At 51.7% G+C, this 25,107-nt stretch overlaps 1 protein-coding gene across 4 annotated transcripts; it reads right to left on the reverse strand.

Moving 5' to 3' along the window:
* Positions 1-359: 359 nt before the first annotated feature.
* On the reverse strand, positions 360-23,788 carry fbxo46 (F-box protein 46). 4 transcript variants are annotated; one of them, XM_078241736.1, is made up of 2 exons: positions 23,431-23,788; positions 360-5,108 (listed from the first exon to the last, which is right to left on the reverse strand). In XM_078241736.1, exon 2 carries the CDS (start codon positions 5,011-5,013, stop codon positions 3,052-3,054), a length of 1,962 nt encoding a protein of 653 aa, XP_078097862.1. In that variant the 5' UTR covers positions 5,014-5,108; positions 23,431-23,788; the 3' UTR covers positions 360-3,051. The 4 variants fall into 4 exon arrangements, with proteins under 4 accessions (XP_078097862.1, XP_078097864.1, XP_078097863.1 ...); XM_078241738.1 differs by lacking the exon at positions 23,431-23,788 and adding an exon at positions 7,529-7,609; XM_078241737.1 differs by lacking the exon at positions 23,431-23,788 and adding an exon at positions 7,523-7,545.
* Between the last annotated feature and the right edge of the window lie 1,319 nt (positions 23,789-25,107).

Below are 25,107 nucleotides of genomic sequence, written 5' to 3' on the forward strand. Positions count from 1 at the left end.
ATGGTTTGGAGGAGAACTTTCAGGTGGTGGTGTTCCCATGTATCTGCTGTCCCTTGTCCTTCCAGGGTGGGTGTTTTTCGTTCGCTTGAGAGGGGCAGCTGAGCCCCTTGATTTGATATCTCATCCAACAGGTCAGCACCCCTGACGATGCAGCACTCCCTTGAGACTGATGCTGGGAGTGTCAGCCAAGGTCCCTGGAGTGGAGGAGGGGGAACGCACCAACCCACAACCGTCAAGTGGTCTATGATCAACATCCTTAGCTGAAGGGAGGTATTGGCGCACTCTCCCTCTGCTATTGAACTGCAGTGTCCGTCTAGATAACCTGGTCGAGCGCCCTGAACAATACAACCGTTACATCATTGCAAAAACAAAATAAGTTTATTACCGGATATGGTTTTTTTTTAAAAAAAACATTCAGGGAATTTTTAACTTCCCAGTGACAGGTCACTCACTCAAACCCTGGTTCTGATAATGTGCCAAACCAGGGAATTGAAATATCTGGGCGTAACACTTGAGATGTGACTGACAAACTGGTCGATCCAACTCCCATTATCAATCCCCACCTGGGGGTTCATGACCCTCGAGAGATAATATTCCGTCAGAAAGGTTTAAGATCGGAATCGTGGGTACTGTTTTAGGGTGAGGTGGATTAGGGTCACAGGGATAAGTGTTTAAGGGTCAGTTTGCTGGATTCTGAGTTCTCCGCCATTTGGTGTCTATGCCCTGGGCTGCCTAGATCCTGGGGTTCCCTCCCTGAAGCTCCCCATCTCCCTTGTCCCCATCAAGACACTTCATAAACCCAACCCCTTTGACTAATCTTTTGGTCCTCCTCTGGTGGCGCGGTGTCACTTTTCAATTCGTAGTGGTTGTAGTGAATCATAGAATCCCTACAGTGCAGAATAAGGCCACTCGACCCAACAAGCCTGCACCCACAACAATCCCACCCAGGCCCTATCCCCGTAACCCCACATATTGACCCTGCTAGTCCCCCTGACACGAGGGGGAAATTTAGCATTGGCCAGTCCATCTAACCCGCACGTCTTTGGAGTGTGGGAGGAAACCCACGCAGACACGGGGGAGAACGTGAAAACTCCACACAGACAGTGACCCGAGGCCGGGAATCGGACCCGGGTCCCTGGCGCTGTGAGGCGGCAGTGCCAACCACCGTATCACCCAGTGGTGAGGTAAATGTTGTGTTGACGCCTATTGGGTGGCATGAAAGGGTTTGGAGAGGGCACGCTCACCAATCTGGTGGCAAAAGCTCTGTCACCTCCCCCCCCCCTCCACACACACACCCACCCACCACCCCCCACAAACAGACCACAGGGCTCGAGTTTCAACCTTGGGCCTGTGGACAGGGCCTAAAGTCCAGCCAATGGGTAAACCACAGGGCAGATGAGGACAGGGGGAATGGGCTAGTCAGTTAAAGCACCCCCCTCCCCCCTTCCTACCCCCAGACGCTGGCGAGAGGTGGCAAAAGACCGCTGACAATCTTCCCCCACCCCCCCTTCCCAATGTGGAATCGTTAACCAGTGCAAGTTGGTGATGAGGGGAATGAAGTGTTTTTGTAAACAAGTACGTCGGTCAAAGATTCCCATCTGGAAAAGTTCCGTTTCGTTTCTGGTCGACTGAGCAACCTGTTAAATAATTTTTTTTTTTTGGAGCATCCCATTGGGCCCAACTTTCCCAAAATGGCCGACCTCTGTGAGCAAGGTGATTTGGATGCAACAAGTGTTTGTGATTTGTGTCTCGTGCCGGCTGCTATTTCGCTTCAAATCAATTATGAAAATAAATACTAACACGTCGCTGAGGTGAAGCTATCAATTCTTTCCAGATTCTTCTCCCCTCTCCTTTTCCCGGATGTTCCGTATGCTGAAGTTGCTTCTCTTGTTGTTGGGGCAAGGGGGATGGGGGGGGGGGGGGGGGAGGGTGGGAGAGGGGGAGGGTTTCTAATGTTGCGCTTCCTCCATTGCCTCCTCCATCACCAATCTCTCCCCACAAAGTAGTGTGCGTAAATCAATTTGCGTCAGCCCGCTACCCCGGCTGAGATCAGATTTGATCGATTCATATCTCCACGCGGATAATTCTTGAAAGAGGAACGTGCTGCCGAAGCTTTCCGCCCCGCACTCATCAGGACAAAATGCAAGAATGCCAAATTTCAAAACTCTCGCCACAATTCACACTGCAGGAGACTGCAGTGATCCTTTGAAAGTTGCCACCTGTCCTGATGGGCGCAAGACGGAAAGATTCATCGACTTGTCCCTCTTTCCAACACGGTTCGAGTTCTGGACGACCGAGTGATGATTATGAGGCCCATCGTTGGCATCTCTCCGTGGCCAGTGACTCCTGGAGTGGGACTGGAACCCGGGGAGTGGGGGGGGGGGCTGCCGACTCGGGGTGGCGGGTGGGGGGGGGAGACGAATTGCCCAGCGCGCTGCGCCATGGGACTTCCGCCGAGCGTAGGCCTCAGGCCTTCGCACTCTGAAAGGCTTACGGGTCACAGGTCATGCATGCCGAGCCCTGGGTGAGGTGAGGCGGGAAGGGGGGAGGGGGGGGGGGGGGGAGGGAGATCACTGGAGGCAGGGACATATTCGCTAATTTTGTTGCTTGCGCGCACGCGAGTCGTGGCTGACGGTGACAGGGGAACCAAGATGGGGGACGGGTAGAACGGTCAAGTGGGGTGCTAAAGGAAAATTTGCCCCGGGGTAAAGGGGCGGAGGGGGGATGGTGATCTGGATGAATGAAGCTGCACTTCCATTGACCTTAAATTACGGTTCAATGTATTTGGATAATAAGAGAAGAGAAGAGGGGAAAATAAAAACACATTCTTTATCATGCTCTCTGCAGTTAATCTCATACCATACGGACACCCCCCCTCCCCCACCCCCGCAACCAACCACCCCCTTCGAACAGAAACAAAATCAAATATTAAATAGGTCTAGCACGCGGGAAGCCAGAGTGTTCAGTCACAGGACGGATGGGGAGAAAGGGAAGGGAAGCATTTTTTTAAAAAGTTTTTCCTCGGTTGTCCGTTTTGGAAAGGGTGACATTTTACCTCCCCTCCTCCCTCTTTAGTGTGTCACTGGGCTGTACCCAGTTATTGTCATGGAGTCCGATGCGGCAGCCTGGTGTGTCCCTGTCTTTTCGCCGGCAACACATCCAGTAGGAACGTCCGTAAGGCAGGTCGTGGTGATAAGGTTTGGGATGCCAGCGGCACAGCGAGACATCACCCCTTTCGTAGCGTTTCTTACACTGCTTGCAGGGGTCGTCGCGGTACAGGGGGTCCCGGTTCCAGCGCGAGTCGGTGGCCCGGACCCCGTAGGCCTCGATGACGGCCTTGAAGTGGTGGCAGACGCACTTGAGGGCGGCCAGGGCCCGGGTGGGGAGGTAGCTAAGGATCTTCAGGGTGACGTGGTCGGGGAGAAGGAGCAGATACTGCTGGGGTTCCAGCAGCCGCTGGATCTTGAAGCGGATCTCCAGGAAGTCGTGCGAGACGTGGCGGTAGAGGCAGTAGAGCGGGGCATCCTGCGGGTCCGACTCGGGGCTCAGGAGGACGGTCTTTTCCTGGGCCTCCGGGAGGCCCGGCCTGACGGGGGAGGGTTTCCGGTCTGAGGGCTGGTCCCCCGCTGTGTCAACTTCAGGACTCTGGGCCAGCGAGTGCAGGAAGAAGAGCTGGCCGGGGGGCGGGTCCTCACAGGCCAGACACTTGGCGTCCTGGCCGGGGCCGCTGACCGTCACGCAGACCGTGTCCTCCTTGTCGCCGGGGGCGCCCTCCCGCCCGAAGAAGACGCACTGATCCACGCCGCCCGTCACCACCACCTCCACGTGGAAGCCATTGAGGCAGTCCCGGGCGGTGCTCTTCTCCGAGGAGAGGGGTAGGCCGGCGGCACCCTCGGGGGGGCCGTCCTTCTGCGGCTCTTCAACTGGGTCAGGCGTCGCCATCTCCACATCCGACCGGGAGCGGGCCAGGGTGCCGTGGTGGTTGTTGCCGCCGCCTCCGCTCCCGGGAGGGAAGTCAGGGGCGGAAGCGGAGGAGGAGGAGGAGGGGCTGACGATGTGGTAGAGGTCGCAGGTTATCTTCTCCATGGCCCCTCCGCAGACAGTGTGGTTGCAGCTCATGAAGATGCAGCCAGGCCCCGCCCCAGCGCTCTGAGCCTCCGTCGTCGAGCGCCCGTCGCCGCTGGCAACCCGGAAGGCGATGCGCACCTCGCCGGCGGAGCAGGGGGCCCTCTCCCCCGCCACCATTGGCCCCCCGCCGCCGGCCCCCTCGCCGCCCTTGGCCAGCCCGTTCCGCCGGCCCCCACCCTCCTCGCCCACCCGCTGGGCCGACTCGATGCGGGCGATGGCCTCGGCCACCCGCCGGGTGTCGGCGGTCCCTTCCTCCCGCCCCCGGCCGGATTCCTGCTCCTCGGGGACCGCCACGGGCGGGGGCAGGGGGTTGCCGGCCGGCGGCAGGGTGGGGGGCCGGGCCTGCCCCCGGGGGGCCGCAATCGCCCGCTGCTCCACCCGGGCCACCATCTCCGCCACCGAAATCAGGTCCTTCTCGCAGGGCGGCTCGACGGGGTCCGAGCACACGCACAGCCTCTCCGTCACCCGGCACGGCTCCCGCCTCGCCGGGCAGCCCTTGGCCGGGTCGTGCGACTTGCGCCGTCTCTTGGGCTTGGTCCCGTCCGTGCTCCAGTTGCCCTTGACCTTCACCGCGTTGCTACGGTTGCCGCCACCTCCGCACTGGTGCGCCACGAAGAAGGCGATCTTCTCCTTGGTGTTGCCCGGTTTGATGACGTACCAGGTGTCCAGCATGACCCGCCCCTCCTCCCCGTCCCCTGGGGCGGTGCCCCCCCCGGGGCTAGCGGGGACGGGGGGCAAGTTCTCCGAGCAGGCCGCCTCGTTCTCCTTGGACCTGGCGTCGCCCAAGGTCTTCTTGACACTAATGCAGCATTGCTTGTTCTGGGAGTAGGTGCCCAGCGGCCGGGGGCACCAGAGTCTTATGCGAGAGAAAGTGTTCTGTTCCATCCTGTGGGCCCGCCAAGCCCCCAGCTCTCTCACGCTCCGCTGTCCCACTCCAGTCTCATTCACTTCCCAGGAGATCCTTCCAATTTTCTCCTCATCTGCAAGGCGAAAGAGAGAGAGTGAGAGAGAGAGACGTTGAGACACAGGAAGAATATTAACCTCCTTCTTCACCCCCCTACCCGCCATCCCCCTCAGCCCGCCACGCATGTACATCCATGATGGGCGGCACGCTGGCACAGTGGTTAGCACGGCTGCCTCAGGGACCCCGGGTTCAGTTCCCAGCTTGGGTCACTGTTTGTGTGGAGTTTGCACGTTCTCCCCGTGTCTGCGTGGGTTTCTTCCGGGTGCTCCGGTTTCCTCCCACAGTCCAAAGATGTGTATGCTACGTGGATTGTCCATGGCAAATTGTCCCTTAGCAACCAAAGATGTGCAGGTTAGGTGGATTGGCCGTGCTAAGTTACCCCCGAGTATCCAAAAATGACTGGGTTAGGTGGATTGGCCATGCTAAATTGCCCCTTAGTGTCCAAAGATGTGTAGGTTAGTGGATTGGCCATGCTAAATTGCCCTTTGTGTCCAAAGATGTGTAGGTTAGTGGATTGGCCATGCTAAATTGTCCAAAGATGTGCAGGCTAGGTGGATTGGCCATGCTAAGTCCAAAGATGTGCAGGTTAGGTGGATTGGCCATGCTAAATTGTCCCTTAGTGTCCAAAGATGTGCAGGTTAGGTGGATTGGCCATGCTAAATTGCCCCTTAGTGTCCAAAGATGTGTAGGTTAGTGGATTGGCCATGCTAAATACTCCAAAGATGTGCAGGCTAGGTGGATTGGCCATGCTAAGTCGCACCTTAGTGTCAAAAGATGTGCAGATTAGGTGGATTGGCCATGCTAAGTCACACCTTAGTGTCCAAAGATGTGCAGGTTAGGGGGATTGGCCATGCTAAATTGCCCGTTAGTGTCCAAAGATGTGCAGGTTGGGTGGATTGGCCATGCTAAATTGCCCGTTAGTGTCCAAAGGTGTGCAGGTTGGGTGGATTGGCCATGCTAAATTGCCCCTTAGTGTCCAAAGATGAGCAGGTTAGATGGATTAGCCATGCTAAATTTCCGCTTTGTGTTTGGATGATTATCAGGCTAAATACCTGGGATTATGGGGAAAGGGCCTGGGTGGGATTGTTGCCAGTGCAGACTCGATGGGCCGAAAGGCCTCCTCCTGCACTGTAGGGATTCTATGATCCTATCTATGATACTGGCTCCCCCGCTCTGCAAGTGGTGCCCGGGGACTTGGTTTGAACGCCCATGTCAGAGGGCAGACGGGACCCAGGTTTGCCACTGCGAGTGTCAGCCGAGGTATTATATTATTTTATTGAATTCTTTCACGGGATGTTTATTTGCCCTGGATCTATAATTGCCTCTTGCGATCAAGTCTCTGGAGTGAGGGCTGAACCCACAAGCTTGCGACTGAGGTGGAAGGGGTGTGAGTGGGCTACCCACTGGGTGACGGCTGTCAGCCCTGGACCCTCCCCCCCCCCCCTCAGCAGGCCCTCCAGGCGTCAGCAGCTCTTTGACTCAGGTCAGATTGTCCCTGGGCCTAATAATCGACCAATCGCCATGTGTACCTCCCGCACTTCCCCATTCGGAGAGGCCAATCAGAGACCCCACTCCTGTCTCTGGTCAGCTGACTCGGAACAGCCCATGGTGCCAATCTCAGCTCCGGACCTCAGTGACACGCTGAGCGGAGCATTCACACAGTGAGCCACACAAAGGGGTTAACTTTACAGGTGTGGAATTCTAAAACTCATCCCCTCACACTCCCCACCACCCCCCCACAGACACACACACATGCACGCACACACACATACAAGCATGCACATATGCACACACACACATCACCAGATCACCAACAACCTCCCCTGGTCCCACCACGCTGACGCTATAGTTAAGAAAGCCCCACCAACGCCTCTACTTTCTCAGGAGGCTAAGAAAATTAGGCATGTCAGCTACGTCTCTCACCAATTTTTACAGATACACCATCTTTTCCGGATGTATCACAGCTTGGTATGGCTCCTGCTCTGCCCAAGACCGCAAGAAACTGCCAAGGGTTGTGAACGTAGCCTGGTACATCACGCAAACCAGCCTCCCATCCATTGATTCCGCTTACACTTCCCGCTGCCTCGGAAAAGCAGCCAGCATAATCAAGGACCCCACGCACCCCGGACATACTCTCTTCCACCTTCTTCCGTCGGGAAAAAGATATAAAAGTCTGAGGTCACGTACCAACCGACTCAAGAACAGCTTCTTCCCTGCTGCCATCAGACTTTCGAATGGACCTACCTCACATTAGTTGATCTTTCTCTACACCCTAGCTATGACTGCAACACTACATTCTGCACCCTCTCCTTTGCTTTTCCCCTCTGTACTCTATGAACAGTATGCTTTGTATGACGTGCAAGAAACAACACTTTTCACAGTATGCCAATACATGTGACAATAATAAATCAAATCAACACATGCGCGTACACTCACAGCTCCAGGGACCCGGGTTCGATTCCCGGCTTGGGTCACTGTCTGTGTGGAGTTTGCACGTTCTCCCCGTGTCTGCGTGGGTTTCCTCCGGTTTCCTCCCCCATTCTGAAAGACCAATCCAGATAAATGCGAAGTGATGCATTTTAGTAGAACTAACGTACGGGGGAGCTATACGATAAATAGCAGAACCATAAAGGGTGTAGATACGCAGAGGGACCTGGGTGTGCAAGTCCACAGATCCTTGAAGGTGACGTCACAGGTGGAGAAGGTAGTGAATAAGGCATATGGCATGCTTGCCTTTATAGGACGGGGCATAGAGTATAAAAGTTGGGGTCTGATGTTGCGGTTGTATAGAACGTTGGTTCGGCCGCATTTGGAATACTGCGTCCAGTTCTGGTCGCCGCACTACCAGAAGGATGTGGAGGCTTTAGAGAGAGTGCAGAGGAGGTTTACCAGGATGTTGCCTGGTATGGAAGGGCTTAGTTATGAGGAGAGATTGGGCAAACTGGGGTTGTTCTCACTGGAAAGACGGAGGATGAGGGGTGACCTAATAGAGGTGTATAGGTAAACTTGCAGGTTGAGTCCGTAATTAAGAAAGCAAATGTAATGTTGTCATTTATCTCAAGAGGCTTGGAATACAAAAGCAGGGATGTACTTCTGAGGCTTTATAAAGCACTGGTTAGGCCCCATTTGGAGTACTGTGAGCAATTTTGGGCCCCACACCTCAGGAAGGACATACTGGCACTGGAGCGGGTCCAGCGGAGATTCACACGGATGATCCCAGGAATGGTAGGCCTGACATACGATGAACGTCTGAGGATCGTGGGATTATATTCATTGGAGTTTAGGAGGTTGAGGGGAGATCTGATAGAAACTTACAAGATAATGAACGGCTTAGATAGGATGGACGTAGGGAAGTTGTTTCCATTAACAGGGGAGACTAGGACGCGGGGGCACAGCCTTAGAATAAAAGGGAGTCACTTTAGAACAGAGATGAGGAGAAATTTCTTCAGCCAGAGAGTGGTGGGTCTGTGGAATTCATTGCCACAGAGGGCTGTGGAGGCCGAGACGTTGAGCGTCTTCAAGACAGAAATTGATAAATTCTTGATTTCTCGAGGAATTAAGGGCTATGGGGAGAGAGCGGGTAAATGGAGTTGAAATCAACCATGATTGAATGGTGGAGTGGACTCGATGGGCCGAATGGCCTTACTTCCGCTCCTATGTCTTATGGTCTTATGGTCTTATAAAATTATGAAAGGCATAGATAGGGTGAACGCTGGGAAGCTTTTTCCCAGGTCGGTGGTGACGTTCACGAGGGGTCATAGGTTCAAGGTGAGGGCGGGGGAGGTTTAACATGTGATGCGCGATAAATCACACGGGAGGCTAGATTGTACCCGGGAAATAAAGGCTTTTATTACCAACAATAACGGAGCTACTATATACAGTATACAATCCCAGACTAAAGGGTCACCAGACAGAGCAGTGGCCTTTATACATCTCCAGGAAGGCGGAGCCAACTGGAGTGTACCATAGGACAATATTAACAGGTAGAACAGCCCAACCCTAACCCCAACAGTAACATATCTACAAACCCATAGTGCTGGCCAACCATGGCTCAGCACTCCTGGTGGTAACCAACAATGGTTCACCACAACATGGATATCAGAGGACGTATTTTACACAGAGGGTGGTGGGGGCCTGGAATGCGCTGCCGGGCAAGGTGGTGGAGGCGGACACACTGGGAACGTTTAAGACTTATCTAGATAGCCACATGAACGGAGTGGGAATGGAGGGATACAAAAGAATGGTCTAGTTTGGACCAGGGAGCGGCGCGGGCTTGGAGGGCCGAAGGGCCTGTTCCTGTGCTGTATTGTTCTTTGTTCTTTGTGCTGGTTAGGGTGCATTGGCCCGAACGGGCGCTGGACTGTGGCGACTGGGGGGAATTTCACAGGAACTTCATTGCAGTGTTAATGTAAGCCTGACTTGTGACTAACAAATAATTAGGGCGGCACGGTAGCACAGTGGTTAGCACTGCTGCTTCACAGCTCCAGGGTCCCGGGTTCGATTCCCGGCTCGGGTCACTGTCTGTGTGGAGTTTGCACATTCTCCTCGTGTCTGCGTGGGTTTCCTCCGGGTGCTCCGGTTTCCTCCCACAGTCCAAAGATGTGCGGGTTAGGTTGATTGGCCAGGTTAAAAAAATTGCCCCTTAGAGTCCTGGGGTGCATAGGTTAGAGGGATTAGCGGGTAAAATATGTGGGGGTAGGGCCTGGGTGGGATTGTGGTCGGTGCAGACTCGATGGGCCGAATGGCCTCCTTCTGCACTGCAGGGTTTCTATGATTTCTATGATTTCTATGAAACTTTACACAAATACACACACATGCACGCGCACACAAACATGCACTCAAATACACACACGCACGCACACATGTACGCATGCACACACACCAATGCTACATTCTCCACAGAATAAATTAGTAGTTTGAACAACAACAGCTGGTGTTTATACAGCACGTTTAACATAGTAAAGCGTCGCAATCTGCTTCACAGCAGAGTAATCAAACACATGTCTGACACTGAGCTGGGTAAGAATGTATTCAGGCAGATAGCTTGATTAAAAAAAGACACATTTCAAATACAGTCAATAAAATGCTTCATGACCTGTAGATCTAATACCAGGAAATGTAGCAGCCGATTTGTACACAGCAAGATCCCACAAACAGCGATGTGTTATTGACAATAAAGGGAGCACCTTAGACAGGGGCCAATGAATGTTCACGAGACTGAATTTCTTTTTCACCCAGAGGGCCGTGAGCCTTGGAAATTCTCGACCCCAGAGGCTCAGTTGTTGAGGCAACAAGGCAGAGATCGACAGCTTTCAGGATACAGGCAGCCTGCGACTTCGCAGCGGCACAGTGGTTAGCACTGCTCCCTCACAGCGCCAGGGACCCGGTCTCGGGTCACTGTCTGTGCGGAGTCTGCACGTTCTCCCTGTGTCTGCGTGGGCTTCCTCCGGGCGCTCCGGTTTCCTCCCGCAATCCGAAGATGCGCAGTTTAGGTGGATTGGACAGTATTATTGGACACAACAATTTAGCAAGGCCAAAAATATACAAATTAGGTGGATTGGCCATGGTAAATTGCCCTTTAGTGTCCAAAGATGTACAAGTTACATGGCTTGGCCATGCTAATGGCCCCTTAGTGTCCAAAGATGTACAAATTTGGTGGATTGGCCATGATAAATTGCCCCTTAGTGTCCAAAGATGTCCAAGTTAGGTGGATTGGCCATGCTAAATTGCCCCTTAGTGTCCAAAGATGTGCAGGTTAGGTGGATTGGCCATGTTAAATTGCCCCTTAGTGTCCAAAGGTGTACAGGTTAGGTGGATTGGCCATGTTAAATTGCCCCTTAGTGTCCAAAGATGTGCAAGTTAGGTGGATTGGCCATGCTAAATTGCCCCTTAGTGTCCAAAGATGTGCAGGTTGGATGATTGGCCATGTTAAATTGCCCCTTAGTGTCCAAAGATGTCCAAGTTAGGTGGATTGGCCATGCTAAATTGCCCCTTAGTGTCCAGAGATGTGCAGGTTAGGTGGATTGGCCATGCTAAATTGCCCCTTAGTGTCCAAAGATGTGCAGGTTAGGTGGATTGGCCATGCTAAATTGCCCCTTAGTGTCCAAAGATGTGCAGGTTAGGTGGATTGGCCATGGGAAAATATGCAGGGTTATGGGATAGGGCAGAGGGGAGGACCTGGGTGGGATGCTCTTTTAAAGAGTTGGCACAGACTCAATGCGCTAAATGGCTTCCTTCTGCACTGTAGAGATTAGATGTCTCACAACATTTGAGTTACGACGAACAAGCGGCACTTCCAACCTTTATAAGTATACACCCTGGGTGCAATTTTCCCATCCTGCCCACCACGGGAACCGCAGCGGGCGGGAGGCGGACTATGCAAAGATCCGTTGACCTTGGGCGGGATTTTTTGGGTATTGTGGCGAGCGTGACTGGAAAATCCCGCATCCCCCATTTTGACTTTACGACACCGAGCCATACGTTCATACGCGTGCACTGACGTTCCGATGTTTGTAAATTGGAAATGAGTGTTTTATTCTGTTAAATTCTTTTAACACGACCCTTGTGACTTTAATGCGTTTACACGCTTTTGTTGTATTTACTAAGTGCTCAGACTCGTAGAATTGAAGATTAAACAGATAGTGATCAATAGTGATGTTTGTGATATCTTTCGCACTAACCGAGGAACTTGCGCTAAGGTGCGCAGACCTCAACAATCACCTCAGCAACTTGATGGGCCAAGAGTTGAGGGTATTTAACATCCCCGGACTTCCCATGAGTGATTTCCGACCTTGGTTCAGGAACCAGTTTGTACCATTGTCCCTCTGGGAAAACGGGTACCCACAAAGGACATTTCGACTTACGACGCGATTGTAATTTGCGAACCATTTAGACCCTAAGGCATAGGAGCAGAAGTAGGCCATCCGGCCCATTGAATTGTGCCGTAGGTCCGAGGATTGCCTGTAATAAAGGGATCAAGGTATTTGGCGATAGTGCCAGAAGCTATCCCCGAGGTAGATCAGCCATGATCTCAATGAATGGCCGAGCAGGCTTGAAGGGCTGAATGGCCTCCTCCTGCTTGTTTCTCATGTTCTTAAGGCTGGATAATCTGTTTTTGGTGTTTTAAAAAATTTGTTCATGGGATCATAGAATCCCTACAGTGCAGAAGGAGGCCATTCGGCCCATCGAGTCGGCACCAACCACAATCCCACCCAGGCCCTATCCCCATAACCCCATGCATTTACCCTAGCTAGTCCCCCTGATACGAAGGGGCAATTTAGCGCGGCCAATCCACCTAACCCGCACATCTTTGGACTGTGGGAGGAAACCGGAGCACCTGGAGGAAACCCACGCAGACACGGGGAGAATGTGCAAATTCCGCAGAGACACTGACCCAAGCCAGGAATGGAACCTGAGACCCTGGCGCTGTGAGGCAGCAGTGCTAACCACTGTGCCACCGTGCCGTCCCAAATGTGGGATGTGGGTATCACTGGCTAGTCCAACATTTATTGCCCATCCCTGAGGACAGTTGAGAGTCAACCACATTGCTGTGGCTCTGGAGTCACATGTAGGCCAGACCGGGTAAGGATGGCAGATTTCCTTCCCTAAAGGACATTAGTGAATGATCGGTTTTTACAACAATCGACAATGGTTTCATGGTCAACATTACTAGACTCCTGTAATAAATAATAAATAGACTCCTATTTATTGACAACAGCTCAGCCTTCAACACCATTATTCCTACGAAACTCATCTCCAAACTCCGTGGCCTGGGCCTTGGCTCCTCTCTCTGCAACTCAAGTCTAGACTTCCTAACTCACAGACCACAATCAGTAAGGATAGGCAACAACACCTTCTCCACGATCATCCTCACCACCAGTGCCCCACAAGGCTGTGTTCTCAGCCCCCTACTATACCCCTTATACACCTCTGACTGTGTGGCCAAATTCTCCTCCAATTCAATGTTCAAGTTTGCTGATGACACCACCATAGTGGGTCGGATCTCAAACAATGACGAGACAGAGTACAGGAATGAGATAGAGAATCTGGTGAACCGGTGCGGCGACAATAATCTCTCCCTCAATGTCAACAAAATGAAGGAGATTGTCATCGACTTCAGGAAGCGTAGTGGAGAACATGCCCCTGTCTACATCAATGGGGATGAAGTGGAAAGGGTCGAGAGCTTCAGGTTTCTAGGTGTCCAGATCATCAACAACCTGTCCTGGTCCCCCCCATGCCAACACTATAGTTAAGAAAGCCCACCAACGCCTCTACTTTCTCAGAAGACTAAGGAAATTTGGCATGTCTGCTACGACTCTCACCTACATTTACAGATGCACCATAGAAAGCATTCTTTCTGGTTGTATCACAGCTTGGTATGGGCTCCTGCTCTGCCCAAAACTACAAAAAAAACTACAAAGGGTTGTGAACGTATCCCAGTCCATCTTATCCTAGTCCATCACGCAAACCAGCCTCCCATCCATTGACTCTGTCTACACTTCCCGCTGCCTCGGAAAAGCAGCCAGCATAATTAAGGACCCCACGCACCCCGGACATTCTCTCTTCCACCTTCTTCCGTCGGGAAAAAGATACAAAAGTCTGTGGTCACGTACCAACCGACTCAAGAACAGCTTCTTCCCTCCTGCCATCAGGCTTTTGAATGGACTACCTTATATTAAACTGATCTTTCTCTACACCCTAGCTATGACTGTAAAACTACATTCTGCACTCTCTCCTTTCCTTCTCCCCTATGTACCCTATGAACAGTATGCTTTGTCTGTATAGCCCGCAAGAAACAATACTTTTCACTGTATCCCAATACATGTGACAATAATAAATCAAATCAAATCAAATCAGACTCTTAATTCCAGAACGAGATTGCTCTGTTTAAAAAGAAAACTAACAGGAATAAAAATAACCGGGTGAATTAAAAAGCAGTGTGAAGAGTTGTTAAATATTCATCGAATCTTGGTTAGAATATGTGTAACCAAAAGAGAAAATGCTGGAAAATCTCAGCAGGTCTGGCAGCATCTGTAAGGAGAGAAAAGAGTTGACGTTTCGAGTCCAGATGACCCTTTGTCAAAGTCCTTTGTTAGACCCTTTGTTAGAATAGTTCTGGTTGCCAGGAAGGATTCAGAGGCACTTTGAGAAGGTGCAAATATGATGTACGAGGGTGCCAGCAGGACTGAGAGGTTACAACTATTATGAAAGATTGAAATCAGCAATACTTCATTCCTCCTGGGAAGAGAAGGTCGGAGATAACGTGAAAGATTACAATGGGGTGGACATGGAGGAGATATGATTGGCCTTGGAGGGAGTGCAGAGAAGGTTCACCAGGTTGATACCGGAGATGAGGGGTGTAGATTATGAGGAGAGATTGAGCAGATTAGGTTTGTACTCGGGAGTTTAGAAGGCTGAGGGGGAATCTTATAGAGGCATATAAGATAATGAAGGGGCTGGATAGGGTAGAAGTGGAGAGATTCTTTCCACTTAGAAAGGAAACCAGAACTAGAGGGCACAGCCTCAAAATAAAGGGGGGTCAGTTTAGGACAGAGTTGAGGAGGAACTTCTTCTCTCAGAGGGTGGTGAATCTCTGGAATTCTCTGCCCACTGAAGTGGTGGAGGCTACCTCGTAGAATATATTTAAGTCACGGATAGATGGATTTCTGATCGGTAAGGGAATTAGGGGTTATGGGGAGCGGGCGGGTAAGTGGGACTGATTCACTTCAGATCAGCCATAATCTTATTGAATGGCGGGGCACGAGGGGCTAGATGGCCTACTCCTGCTCCTATTTCTTATGTTCTTATGAGGGCTTTGCGGGTAGGGTCATCCTGACTTTTTTTTATTCATTTGTGGGACGTCGCTGGCTGGGCCAGTATTTATTATGATGTGGAGATGCCGGCGTTGGACTGGTATCCAACAAATACTTCTTCCAGTATTTATTACCCATCCCCTAGCTGCCTCTTGAACCGAGTGCCTCACTCGACCATTTCAGAGGGCAGTTGAGAGTCAACACATTGTTGTGGCTCTGGAGTCACATGTAGGCCAGTAAGGACGGCAGATTTCCTTCCCTAAAGGGGTAACGAGTGAACCAGATGGGTTTTTCCGACAATGGTTTCATGGTCATCAGTAGATTCTTAATTCATAGATATTTTTAATTGAATTCAAATTCCACCATCTGCCGTGGCGGGATTCGAACCCGGGTCCCCCAGAACATTAGCTGAGTTTCTGGATTAATAGTGTAGCAATAAGACCACTGGGTCATTGCCTCCCCTAGGACTAAGATAGTCACTGATGGAACTTAAGGGAAATTTCTTCATCCAGAGAATAGGATAGTGAAGAAGGCAAATGGGACACTTGCTTTTATCAGCCATGGTTTTGAGTGTAAGAGCTAGGAGATAATGTCGTAGAGTACAGAGCGTTGGTTAGGCCACAGCTGGAGTACGGTGTGCAGTTCTGGTCACCTCACAATAGGAAGGAAATGATAGCACTAGATGGGTACAGAGGAGATTCACCAGGATGTTGCCTGGGATGGAGCGTTTGAGCTATAAGGAGAGACCGGATAGGCTTGGATTGTTTTCTCTAGAGCAGAGAAAGCTGAGGGGGGACATGATTGAGGTGTGTAAGATTATGAGGGTTAAGGACTGAGAAATATCAGAACATTCAAGGATATGGGACAAGTGCTGGAAAATGATGATTAGTGCGTGCGACTATAGTGGTAGTTATCGTCGGGGGAGATTCGATGGGCCAAATGGCCTTTTCTGCACTGTACGACTGTGACTGCACGAGAGTGGTTTTAACGTGGATCTCATGACCAAAGGGGGTGGTTGAGGTGAGGCATTTCAGGGGAAGAATCATAGAATCCTTACAGTACAGAAAGAGGCCATTCGGCCCATCGGGTCTGCACCAACGAAAGAGCATCCCACCCAAACCTTCCTCCGTAATCCCATGCAGTTCCCCATTAATTCCCCTAACCTGCTCATTTTGGGACACTAAGGGGCAATTTAGCGTGGCCAATCCACCCAACCTGCTCATCTTTGGACACTAAGGGGCAATTTAGCATGACCAATCCATCTAACCTGCACATCTTTGGACACTAAGGGGCAATTTAGCATGACCAATCCATCTAACCTGCACATCTTTGGACACTAAGGGGCAATTTAGCATGGCCAATCCACCTAACCTGCACATCTTTGGACACTAAGGGGCAATTTAGCATGGCCAATCCACCTAACCTGCACATCTTTGGACACTAAGGGGCAATTTAGCATGGCCAATCCACCTAACCTGCACATCTTTGGACACTAAGGGGCAATTTAGCATGGCCAATCCACCGAACCCGCACATCTGTGGACACTAAGGGGCAATTTAGCATGGCCAATCCACCTAACCTGCACATCTTTGGACTGTGGGAGGAAACCGGAGCACCCGGTGGAAACCCACGCAGACACGGGGAGAATGTGCAAACTCCACACAGACAGTGACCCAAGGCCGGAATCGAACCTGAGTCCCTGGTGCTGTGAGGCAGCGGTGCTAACCACTGTGCGGTCCATAAAGCTAGATACACACACGAAAGGGGGAGAATGGAATCGAAGAACATGGTGATAGGATGAGATAAATACGTGGGAGGAGGCCCTTGTGGACCACAAACATCAACACAAACCAGCACTTTTCTTTATATAGAATCCCTACAGGGCAGAAGGAGGCCATTCGGCCCATCGAGTCTGCACCGACCATTTGTTACACAATCCAGATTGCACTGAGAATTACATCGACAACCGGTTTAAGAATATATGTCGGGTTATCAGTGTGGCTCACTCACACTTGCAAGAAGCTACATAAATTCACTCTCGGGGCCCCTGTCCCGGGCAGACAGAAGGAGCAGATCCGCACATTGCACCTTTCCCCAACTAAACAGAAGCTTGGGGGTGCAGCCATTCTTTGGTTCATTCCTCAGGATAATGACTCGACTCATTGATGTAGTGGCATTGGAGGCAGTTCAGAGGAGGTTAACCAGCTTGGTTCTGGAGATGAAAGGGTTGACGTTTGATGAGAGATTTGGGCTTATGCTGGCTGGAGTTTAGAAGGACGAGAGGGGATGCGATCGAGGTATATGAAATTCTAAAAGGGATTGATAGAGTAAAGGTAGACCAAATGTTTCCTCTCATGGGGCAATCCTGAACAAGAGGTCACAGGTATAGGTCGAGAGGCGGTAGATTTAAAACTGAGATGAGGAGGAACTACTTCTCGCAGAGGGTTGGTGAATTTGTGGAACTCGCTGCCCCATCGCGCGGTGGAGTCTGAATCACTGAATGGTTTCAAGAGGAAGATTAGATATATTTCGAATAAAAAAAGGGATATGGGGAACAGATGGGGAGATGGATTTGAGACCAGGGAGAGATCAGCCATGATCTGATTGAATGGTGGATCAGTCGGCAAATGAGGTTGGCCTGGTAGAGTATGAACTCCCTGATTGAGTCCGAATTGCTGGCCCACTCAGGGAGCCCAATGTTCTATATTTAAACCGGGGTGTCAGCCTCTCTGCCTCCTGGATCCCGGTAGCACACTGGGTGCATGCTGATGTATAGTAAGATCTTGTAAATAAAGGAACTTTTGGTGACGGGACTTTCGCCTCCGTGGACTTATTACAGCAGAGCAGGCTCAAAGGGCTGAATTTGCCTACTTCTGCTCCTAATTCCTATGTTCCATCAGCACCAAGCGGCCTGATTTGAATTTAAACAACAGCTTGGCAGTTAACTGTTCCCTGATGCATTCTCCATATCAACACCTCTACCAATCGGAGTCCACTTGCTAACCAAGCAGTGCTCTCTTTTCTCATGCAGTACAAATTGATGTTCCCTTTGAGATTTGGCATTGTTGAGAACCTGATGAGTGCAGGAGAAAAAACTTTGTTAGCCCGTATCTTCTTCATTTCAGCAACGCTCAGGGTTCTACCCCACTGAACGATTGTTTATATTCGGAAACATACGGATTATAAAATAAGATATTCGCAACAGATGTAAGGCATTTCTTTAGGCGGGGAGAGGTGGTGAGGCTTTGGAGGGGAAGGGGGAGGGCTGGGTGGGGGGAAGCTCCAGAACCTGAGGCCCACCAATACTGGATTGATGAACATCTCTGATTTACGAGGGGTCAGAGTTGGAGGAGCGCGGAGATTCTCCGAGAGTTGTAGGGCTGGCGGATGGTCCAGAGAGAGGGAGCCGGAGCACCCGGAGGAAACTCACGCAGACACTGGGGGAGAACGTGCAGATTCTGCACAGACAGTGACGCAAGCCGGGGATCGAACCCAGGTCCCTGGCGCTGTGAGGCAGCAGTGCTAACCACTGTGGCACCCTCTAAACCTTAAGACACTCTTGGCAGGTATGACGGGGTTATATTTTCCAAGAGCAGTTGCTGCCATTGTCGAACTCGCTTCTTCCACATCGATTGAGGCTACTGCTGTTTTACTGACCTGAGGATCATACAGAAGGGAGGCCATTCTGCCCATTGCATCTGTGCCAGCCTTTTGAAAGAGCCATGCATTTTGCTCCCACCTCCCTGCTATTTCCACAAAGCCTTAATGTTCCAGTAAATCTTCCATTTCTCTCTCAGGCAGTATCAAATCTCTTTCTACCACCCTTTCAGGCAGTGAATGTGAGATCCTCACCTCCCTGTGTAAAGATTCTCCCCCCTGGGATATTCGACAATTATCTTACATCTGTCTCCCCTGGTTACCGAGCTTCCTGTCAGTGGAAACATGCTTCTCCCAATTGCACTAATCAGAATCTCTCATGATTCTGAGAGTGATTAGCACTGCTGCCTCACAGCGCCAGGGACCCGGGTTCCATTCCCGGCTTGGGTCACTGTCTGTGCGGAGTCTGCACGTTCTCCCCGTGTCTGCGTGGGTTTCCTCCGGGTGCTCTGGTTTCTTCCCACAGTTCAAAGATGTGCAGGTTAGGTGGATTGGCCATGTTAAATTGCCCTTTAGTGTCCAAAGATGTGACGGTTAAGTGGATTGGCCATGCTAAATTGTCCCTTAGTGTCCCAAGATACACAGGTTAGGTGGATTGGCTGTGCTAAATTGCCCCTTAGTATCCAAAGATGTGCAGGTTAGGTAGAATGGCCATGCTAAGTTGCCCCTTAGTGTCCCAAGATATGCAGGTTAGGTGGATTGGCCGTGCTAAATTGCCCCTTAGTGTCCAAAGATGTGCAAGTTAGATGGATTGGCCATGCTAAATTGCCTCTTAGCGTCCAAAGATATATAGCTTAGGAGGATTAGCGAGGTAAATGCGTGGGGTTACGGGATAAGCCTGGGTAAATTGCCCCCTAGTGTTCCAAGATACACAAGTTAGGTGGATTGGGCGTGCTAAGTTGCTCCCTAGTGTCCAAAGATGTGCAGGTTAGGTGGATTGGCCATGCTAAATTGCCCCTTAGTGTCCAAAGATGTGCAGGTTAGGTGGATTGGCCATGCTAAATTGCCCCTTAGTGTCCAAAGATGTGCAAGTTAGATGGATTGGCCATGCTAAATTGCCCCTTAGTGTCCAAAGATGTGCAGGTTAGGGGGATTGGCCATGCTAAATTGCCCCTTAGTGTCCAAAGATGTGCAGGTTAGGGGGATTGGCCATGCTAAATTGCCCCTTAGTGTCCAAAGATATATAGCTTCGGAGGATTAGCAAAGTAAATGCGTGGGGTTACGGGATAAACCTGGGTAAGAGTTGATGGGCCGAATGGCTTCCTTCTGCACTGTAGGGATTCTATGAAACCACACCCATGAGAAGAGGAGGGAAGCGATTCGGTGCGGGAAAAGAAAACTAAAATTGTTTTGATTCCAAGGCCCTGTTTACATGGCCTCCTGATTGGCCCTGCAGGATCGACCTAGCGGGTAGCTGAGGGCTGGGAGCTCGTGGTCCGCATCACTGTCTGTCCTGAGATAGCTGGTCATAGCTGGGCTGCGGATAGGGAGTGCTAGAATTAGAGCTTGGTGTCTCAGGGATAGGGAGGGGAACGTCAGCTGGGGTTGAAGGGAATGTTATGTGAGGAGCGGTTGAGGAATCTGGGCCTATACTCGATGGAGTTTAGAAGGATGACGGGGGGGGATCTAATTGGAACTGAGAGGCCTAGATAGAGTTGGCGTGGAGAGGATGTTTCCACTCGTGGGAGAGACTAGAACTCGAGGGCAGTGGGGGCAAGTTGCATGGCTCATTCAAAAGGCCGGCACGGATGCAATGGGCAGAATGGCCCCTCCTTCTGTACGATTCTCAGGTCAGTAAAACAGCAGTAGCCTCACTCGATGTGGAAGAAGCGAGTTCGGCAATGGCAGCAACCACACTTGGAAAACATAACCCCGTCAGACCAGCTGAGGGTGTCTTAAAGTTTAGGGTGGCACAGTGGCTAGCACTACTGTTTATTCAATCCCCTTCTCTTACTGATCATGCCCGGGGTTTGGTTCCACTGGGTGACACCTCGCCTGGGAAGCAAGATCGACACGAGCAAGGCCGGGCATTGAGCTATTTGATTATGGCGGGGGGGGGGGCATCGCAATCGAGGCCTGATTTCCCCTTGTCTCTCTCTCTAAGGTAGAGTGGGTCAAGGGGATAGCGCTCTGGAAGGGGCTCTGGCTGTGGCTCAGTGGGTGACACACTCACCTCTGAAACACAAGGGTCCGTGACCCACTCTAGGACAGTGCAGCGCCGAGGGGAGTGCCACACTGTCAGAGGTGCTGCCTTCCAGATGAAATACACCTTGGACGAGACGTTGAACTGATGCCCTGACTGCCTGGGCGGCTGGATGAAGGAAGATCCCATGGTGCCATTTTGAAGATAGGATGGGGGCGGGAGGGGTGCTATATAAATGCAGATGTTTCTTCTTGTTGATTTCGGAGCGAGAATGCATGGCGGGAGTTGTGACTGCCGCCACCACTGACTCAGTACAGACCTGGTAACGGAATGGGCACAATGGGCCATCGGGTCTTTGTGTGGGTGCAGGTACGCAGACCCCTGTCTATCTCCCGCCACTAAAACTGCGACTTTGCCAGGGTGGGATACGGGCCACAAAGGGGTCAGTATTTGAAGTAAGCCGAGGGGTGGGTTGGGGAGGGGGTTGTATGAGAGTTAAAAGAAATCTCATTCCTCCCCACAACACAATTTGACATTCGCCGCTTCTATTGATTCCCACCAGGTCAACAGGTCCTTGCTGAATACTCGGCTTTGAGTTGAGTCAGAGCCTCCGACACAGGCTCACGGGCCTGGGAACATCAATGACTGTAATTCTGTGTTACGCCATATTTATTCCCCCCCCCCCCCCTCACCTTCGTCACTCATGCCTGAACTGCATCGAGTTATACCTCCCCAGGGCCTTAGCTTGATGATGACGACTCTCTCAGTAACCCCCCCCCCCATCCCCAATGTTCCCTCTCACCACCAAAGAAACTCAAACTTGGCATGAGTTAATTGCGGCCTTCAATCCCCAGGCTTGCCCCTTCACAGAGCCATAGAATCCCTACAGTGCAGAAGGAGGCCATTTGACCCGTCAAGTCTGCACCGACTCTCAGACCCAGTATCTTACCCAGGCCCTTTCCCCAACACTAGCCCCGTAATCCCACACATTTACCATTGGGCACTTAAGGGGCAATTTAGAATGGCCAATCCACCTAACACACACATCTACGGGGTGGCATGGTGGCACGGTGGTTAGCACTGCTGCCTCACAGTGCCAGGATCCCGGGATCGATTCCGGCTTTGGGTGACTGTCTGTGTGGAGTTTGTACGTTCTCCCCGTGTCTGCGTGGGTTTCCTCTGGGTGCTCTGGTTTCCTCCCATAGTCCAAAGATGTGCAGATATGCGGACTGGCCATGCTAAAGTGCCCCTTAGTGTCAGGATGATTACCAGGGTAAATACATGGGGTTACAGGGATCGGCCCTGGGTTGGATCGTTGTCGGTGCAGGCTCGATGGGCCAAATGGTTTCTTGATGCACTAAAGGGATTCTATGATCCTACGATCTTTGTACACTAAGGGGCAAGTTATTACATCTGCACATTTTCAGATACTAAGGGGCAATTTAGCACGGCCAATCCACCTAACCTACACATCTATGGGGCGGCATAGTGGTTAGCACTGCTGCCTCACAGTGCCAGGCACCCGGGTTCGATTTCCAGCCTTGAGTCACTGTCTGTGTGGAGTTTGCACGTTCTCCCCATGTCTGCGTGGGTTTCCTCCGGGTGCTCCGGTTTCCTCCCACAGTCTGAAGATGTGCGGATTAGGTGGATTGGCCGTGCTAAATTGCCCTTTAGTGTCAGGGGCACTAGTTAGGGTAAATGTATGGGGATAGGGCCTGGGTGAGATTGTGGTCGGTGCAGACTCGATGGGCCGAATGGCCTCCTTCTGCACTGTAGGGATTCTGTGATCATGGCCTATCCACCTAACCTGCACATCTTTAGATGCATTCAGAATGCATTGGGAAGACATTGGCCGTGCTAAATTCTCCCTCAGTGTACCTGAACAGGCGCCGGAGTGTGGCGACTGGGGGATTTTCACAGTAACTTCATTGCAGTGTTAATGTAAGCCGACTTGTGACAATGGTAACTAATAAATAAATCGTTTGTTTGCCTCTTCGATGCAAGTGCTTGAGAAAGAGCAACAGTGAACCAACATTGCATCGAATAATTCCAATCTGTGTGCGCGCACGGGTTTTATCTGCCTGTTGGAAGTGATTTAGGGCCTGTTTTGGGCACTTTTTCCCCGTTGGGGAAGTGGGGGGTCGTTTTGGGCTAACCTCCCTACCTCCAGCAAGTCTGACTGCGGTCTCTCTCTGCTGCCTGGAGTCATACCTCGCCCTGCCTGGAAAAGCAGACATGGTGCACGCCACCATATCCGACAGCGACCCTGACTGACTGACGGACTGAGGCCGGAGGGAGAGGTGCCAACGCCGCGGTGTGTGTGTGTGTGTGTGTGTGTTTGTGTCTGTGTGCGTTTGTGTGTGTGTGTGTGTTTGTGTCTGTGTGCGTTTGTGTGTGTGTGTTTGTATGGGGGGGCTGGTGGTGCAGTCAAAAGTCAGGAAAATCACACATAGCTAAGGTAGGAGACACGTCGAAAATAAGTGACATTCTCTCTGGGGGGGGTGGGGACAGAATTCACGCAAAGATGAAAGGGGAGACACACGACAGGTCGGGGAAGGGGGACCGGAGTGAAGGGCATCTGGTTTTGGGGCCGAGTCACCGTAGCTAGTGGCAACAAGAGTTGTAAATTCGGGGCGTACCGTGAGCTACCTGATTTTAACTTGCAAGTTATTTAGATGGACTTCCACCGCCTCCCCACACCCCCACACTGATACTCCCCTTCTTACCTTCATCACACAGAAGTAGGTAGCAGAGTGCGGTGACTCCTCTCCAGGGTTGCTGCTAATCTAGGCCCCTGCTTTGCCATCTGCTGCAGGCCACAAGTGGGAAGGTCTTTAGCACACACATATGCGCGCACACACACACTCACACAGATTAGCAAGGGGTTGGGGGCGGGGTGGGGGTTAAGGAGACTGAAATGGCTCAAATTCTCCCACCGGCTCCTTCCCGTAACGTCTCCCCCGGGGCCACAAATCCGTCCCCCCTCCCCTCAACTGCTCCAAGGTGAGAGTGAGCAGGCAGGCCCCAGCGTTTGGGAGGCCGGAGATACCCCTGCTCGGTTAAAGGATATCTGCAAAGCTGAGGGGAGGTAGGCCATTTGTTGATGGACACTTGCGAGGCACCGAGAGCCTATCATGAGGCAGGATTCAGGGCATGTCTATATATGGACGGTAGAGTTAGTCGGATCTGCCAGGGCTTGTTAGGGAGAATGAAAAGCCCCAACATAGCGACAGAACGTGGAGTCAGAAACACTCGTGGTGAGAGTGTTAACCCATTCCTACCTCTTAACCACAGGGTAGGCTGTGGCAACACAATGCCAAGAAGAGCAGGAGGCCATTCGGCCCCCTCCAGCCCAGTTCCGTCATCGCAGGATACTTACCGCACAGAAAGGGGGCCACTCGGCCCCTCAAGCCTAGCTCTGTCATTCGCAGAATGGTTGCAGCATGCACAGGAGGAGGCCATTCATCCCTTGAGCCTGTAAGCCAGTCACAGCCTGGTTACCACACAGGAGGAGGCCATTCAGCCCCTCGAGGCTGTATGCCATTCACAGACTAGTTACTGCACAGAAGGAGGCCATTCGGCCCTCTAGCCTAGCTCTGTCATTCGCAGAATGGTTGCAGCGTGCACAGATGAAGGCCATTCAGCCCCTCAAACCTGTTTGCTATTCAGAGACTGGTTACCGCACAGAAGGAGGACATTTGACCCCTCCAGCCTAGTTCTGTCATTCACAGAATGGTTACAGCATGCACAGAAGGAGGCCATTCAGCCCCTCAAGCCTGTTTGCTATTCAGAGACTGGTTACCGCACAGAAGGAGGCCATTCAGCCCCTCAAGCCTGTTTGCTATTCAGAGACTGGTTACCGCACAGAAGGAGGCCATTCTGCCCCTCGAGCCTGTTCGCTATTCAGAGACTAGTTACCACACAGAAGGAGGCCATTTGGCCCTTTGAGCCTGTTTGCCAGTCAGAGATATGTTACTGCACAGAAGGAGGCCATTCGGCCCCTCACACCTGTTCACCATTCGCAGACTGGTGACTACATGGGAGGAGGTCATCTGGCCACCCGAGCGAAGTTCTGTCATCACAGACTGGTTACCACACAGAAGGAGGCCATTCTGCCCCTCCAGCCTAGTTCTGTCATCACAGACTAGTTACCGCACAAAAGGAGGCCATTCAGCCCCTCAAGCCTGTTCGCTATTCAGACACTAGTTACCGCACTGAAGGAGGCCATTCAGCCCCTCAAGCCTGTTTGCTATTCAGAGACTGGTTACCACACAGAAGGAGGCCATTCAGCCCCTCAAGTCTGTTCACTATTCAGAGACTGGTTACCGCACTGAAGAAAGCCATTCGGCCCCTCAAGCTGGTTCTATCATTTGCAGATTGGATACCGCTCAGCAGGCGGCCAT

This window comes from Mustelus asterias, chromosome 24 (genome assembly GCF_964213995.1).
Source record: "Mustelus asterias chromosome 24, sMusAst1.hap1.1, whole genome shotgun sequence".
NCBI classification, from domain to species: domain Eukaryota; kingdom Metazoa; phylum Chordata; class Chondrichthyes; order Carcharhiniformes; family Triakidae; genus Mustelus; species Mustelus asterias.

What these genes read in the sequence shown, in the direction of transcription:
- fbxo46 (XM_078241734.1), bottom strand. Translation starts at nt 7,223, where the DNA reads ATGTCCGGGGTGCGTGGGGTCCTTGATTATGCTGGCTGCTTTTCCGAG. An exon ending in TGGTGTATCTGTAAAAATTG is followed by an intron (nt 5,109 to 7,015) that starts GTGAGAGACGTA and finishes TTCGCCTTGCAG; the next exon opens with ATGAGGAGAAAATTGGAAGG.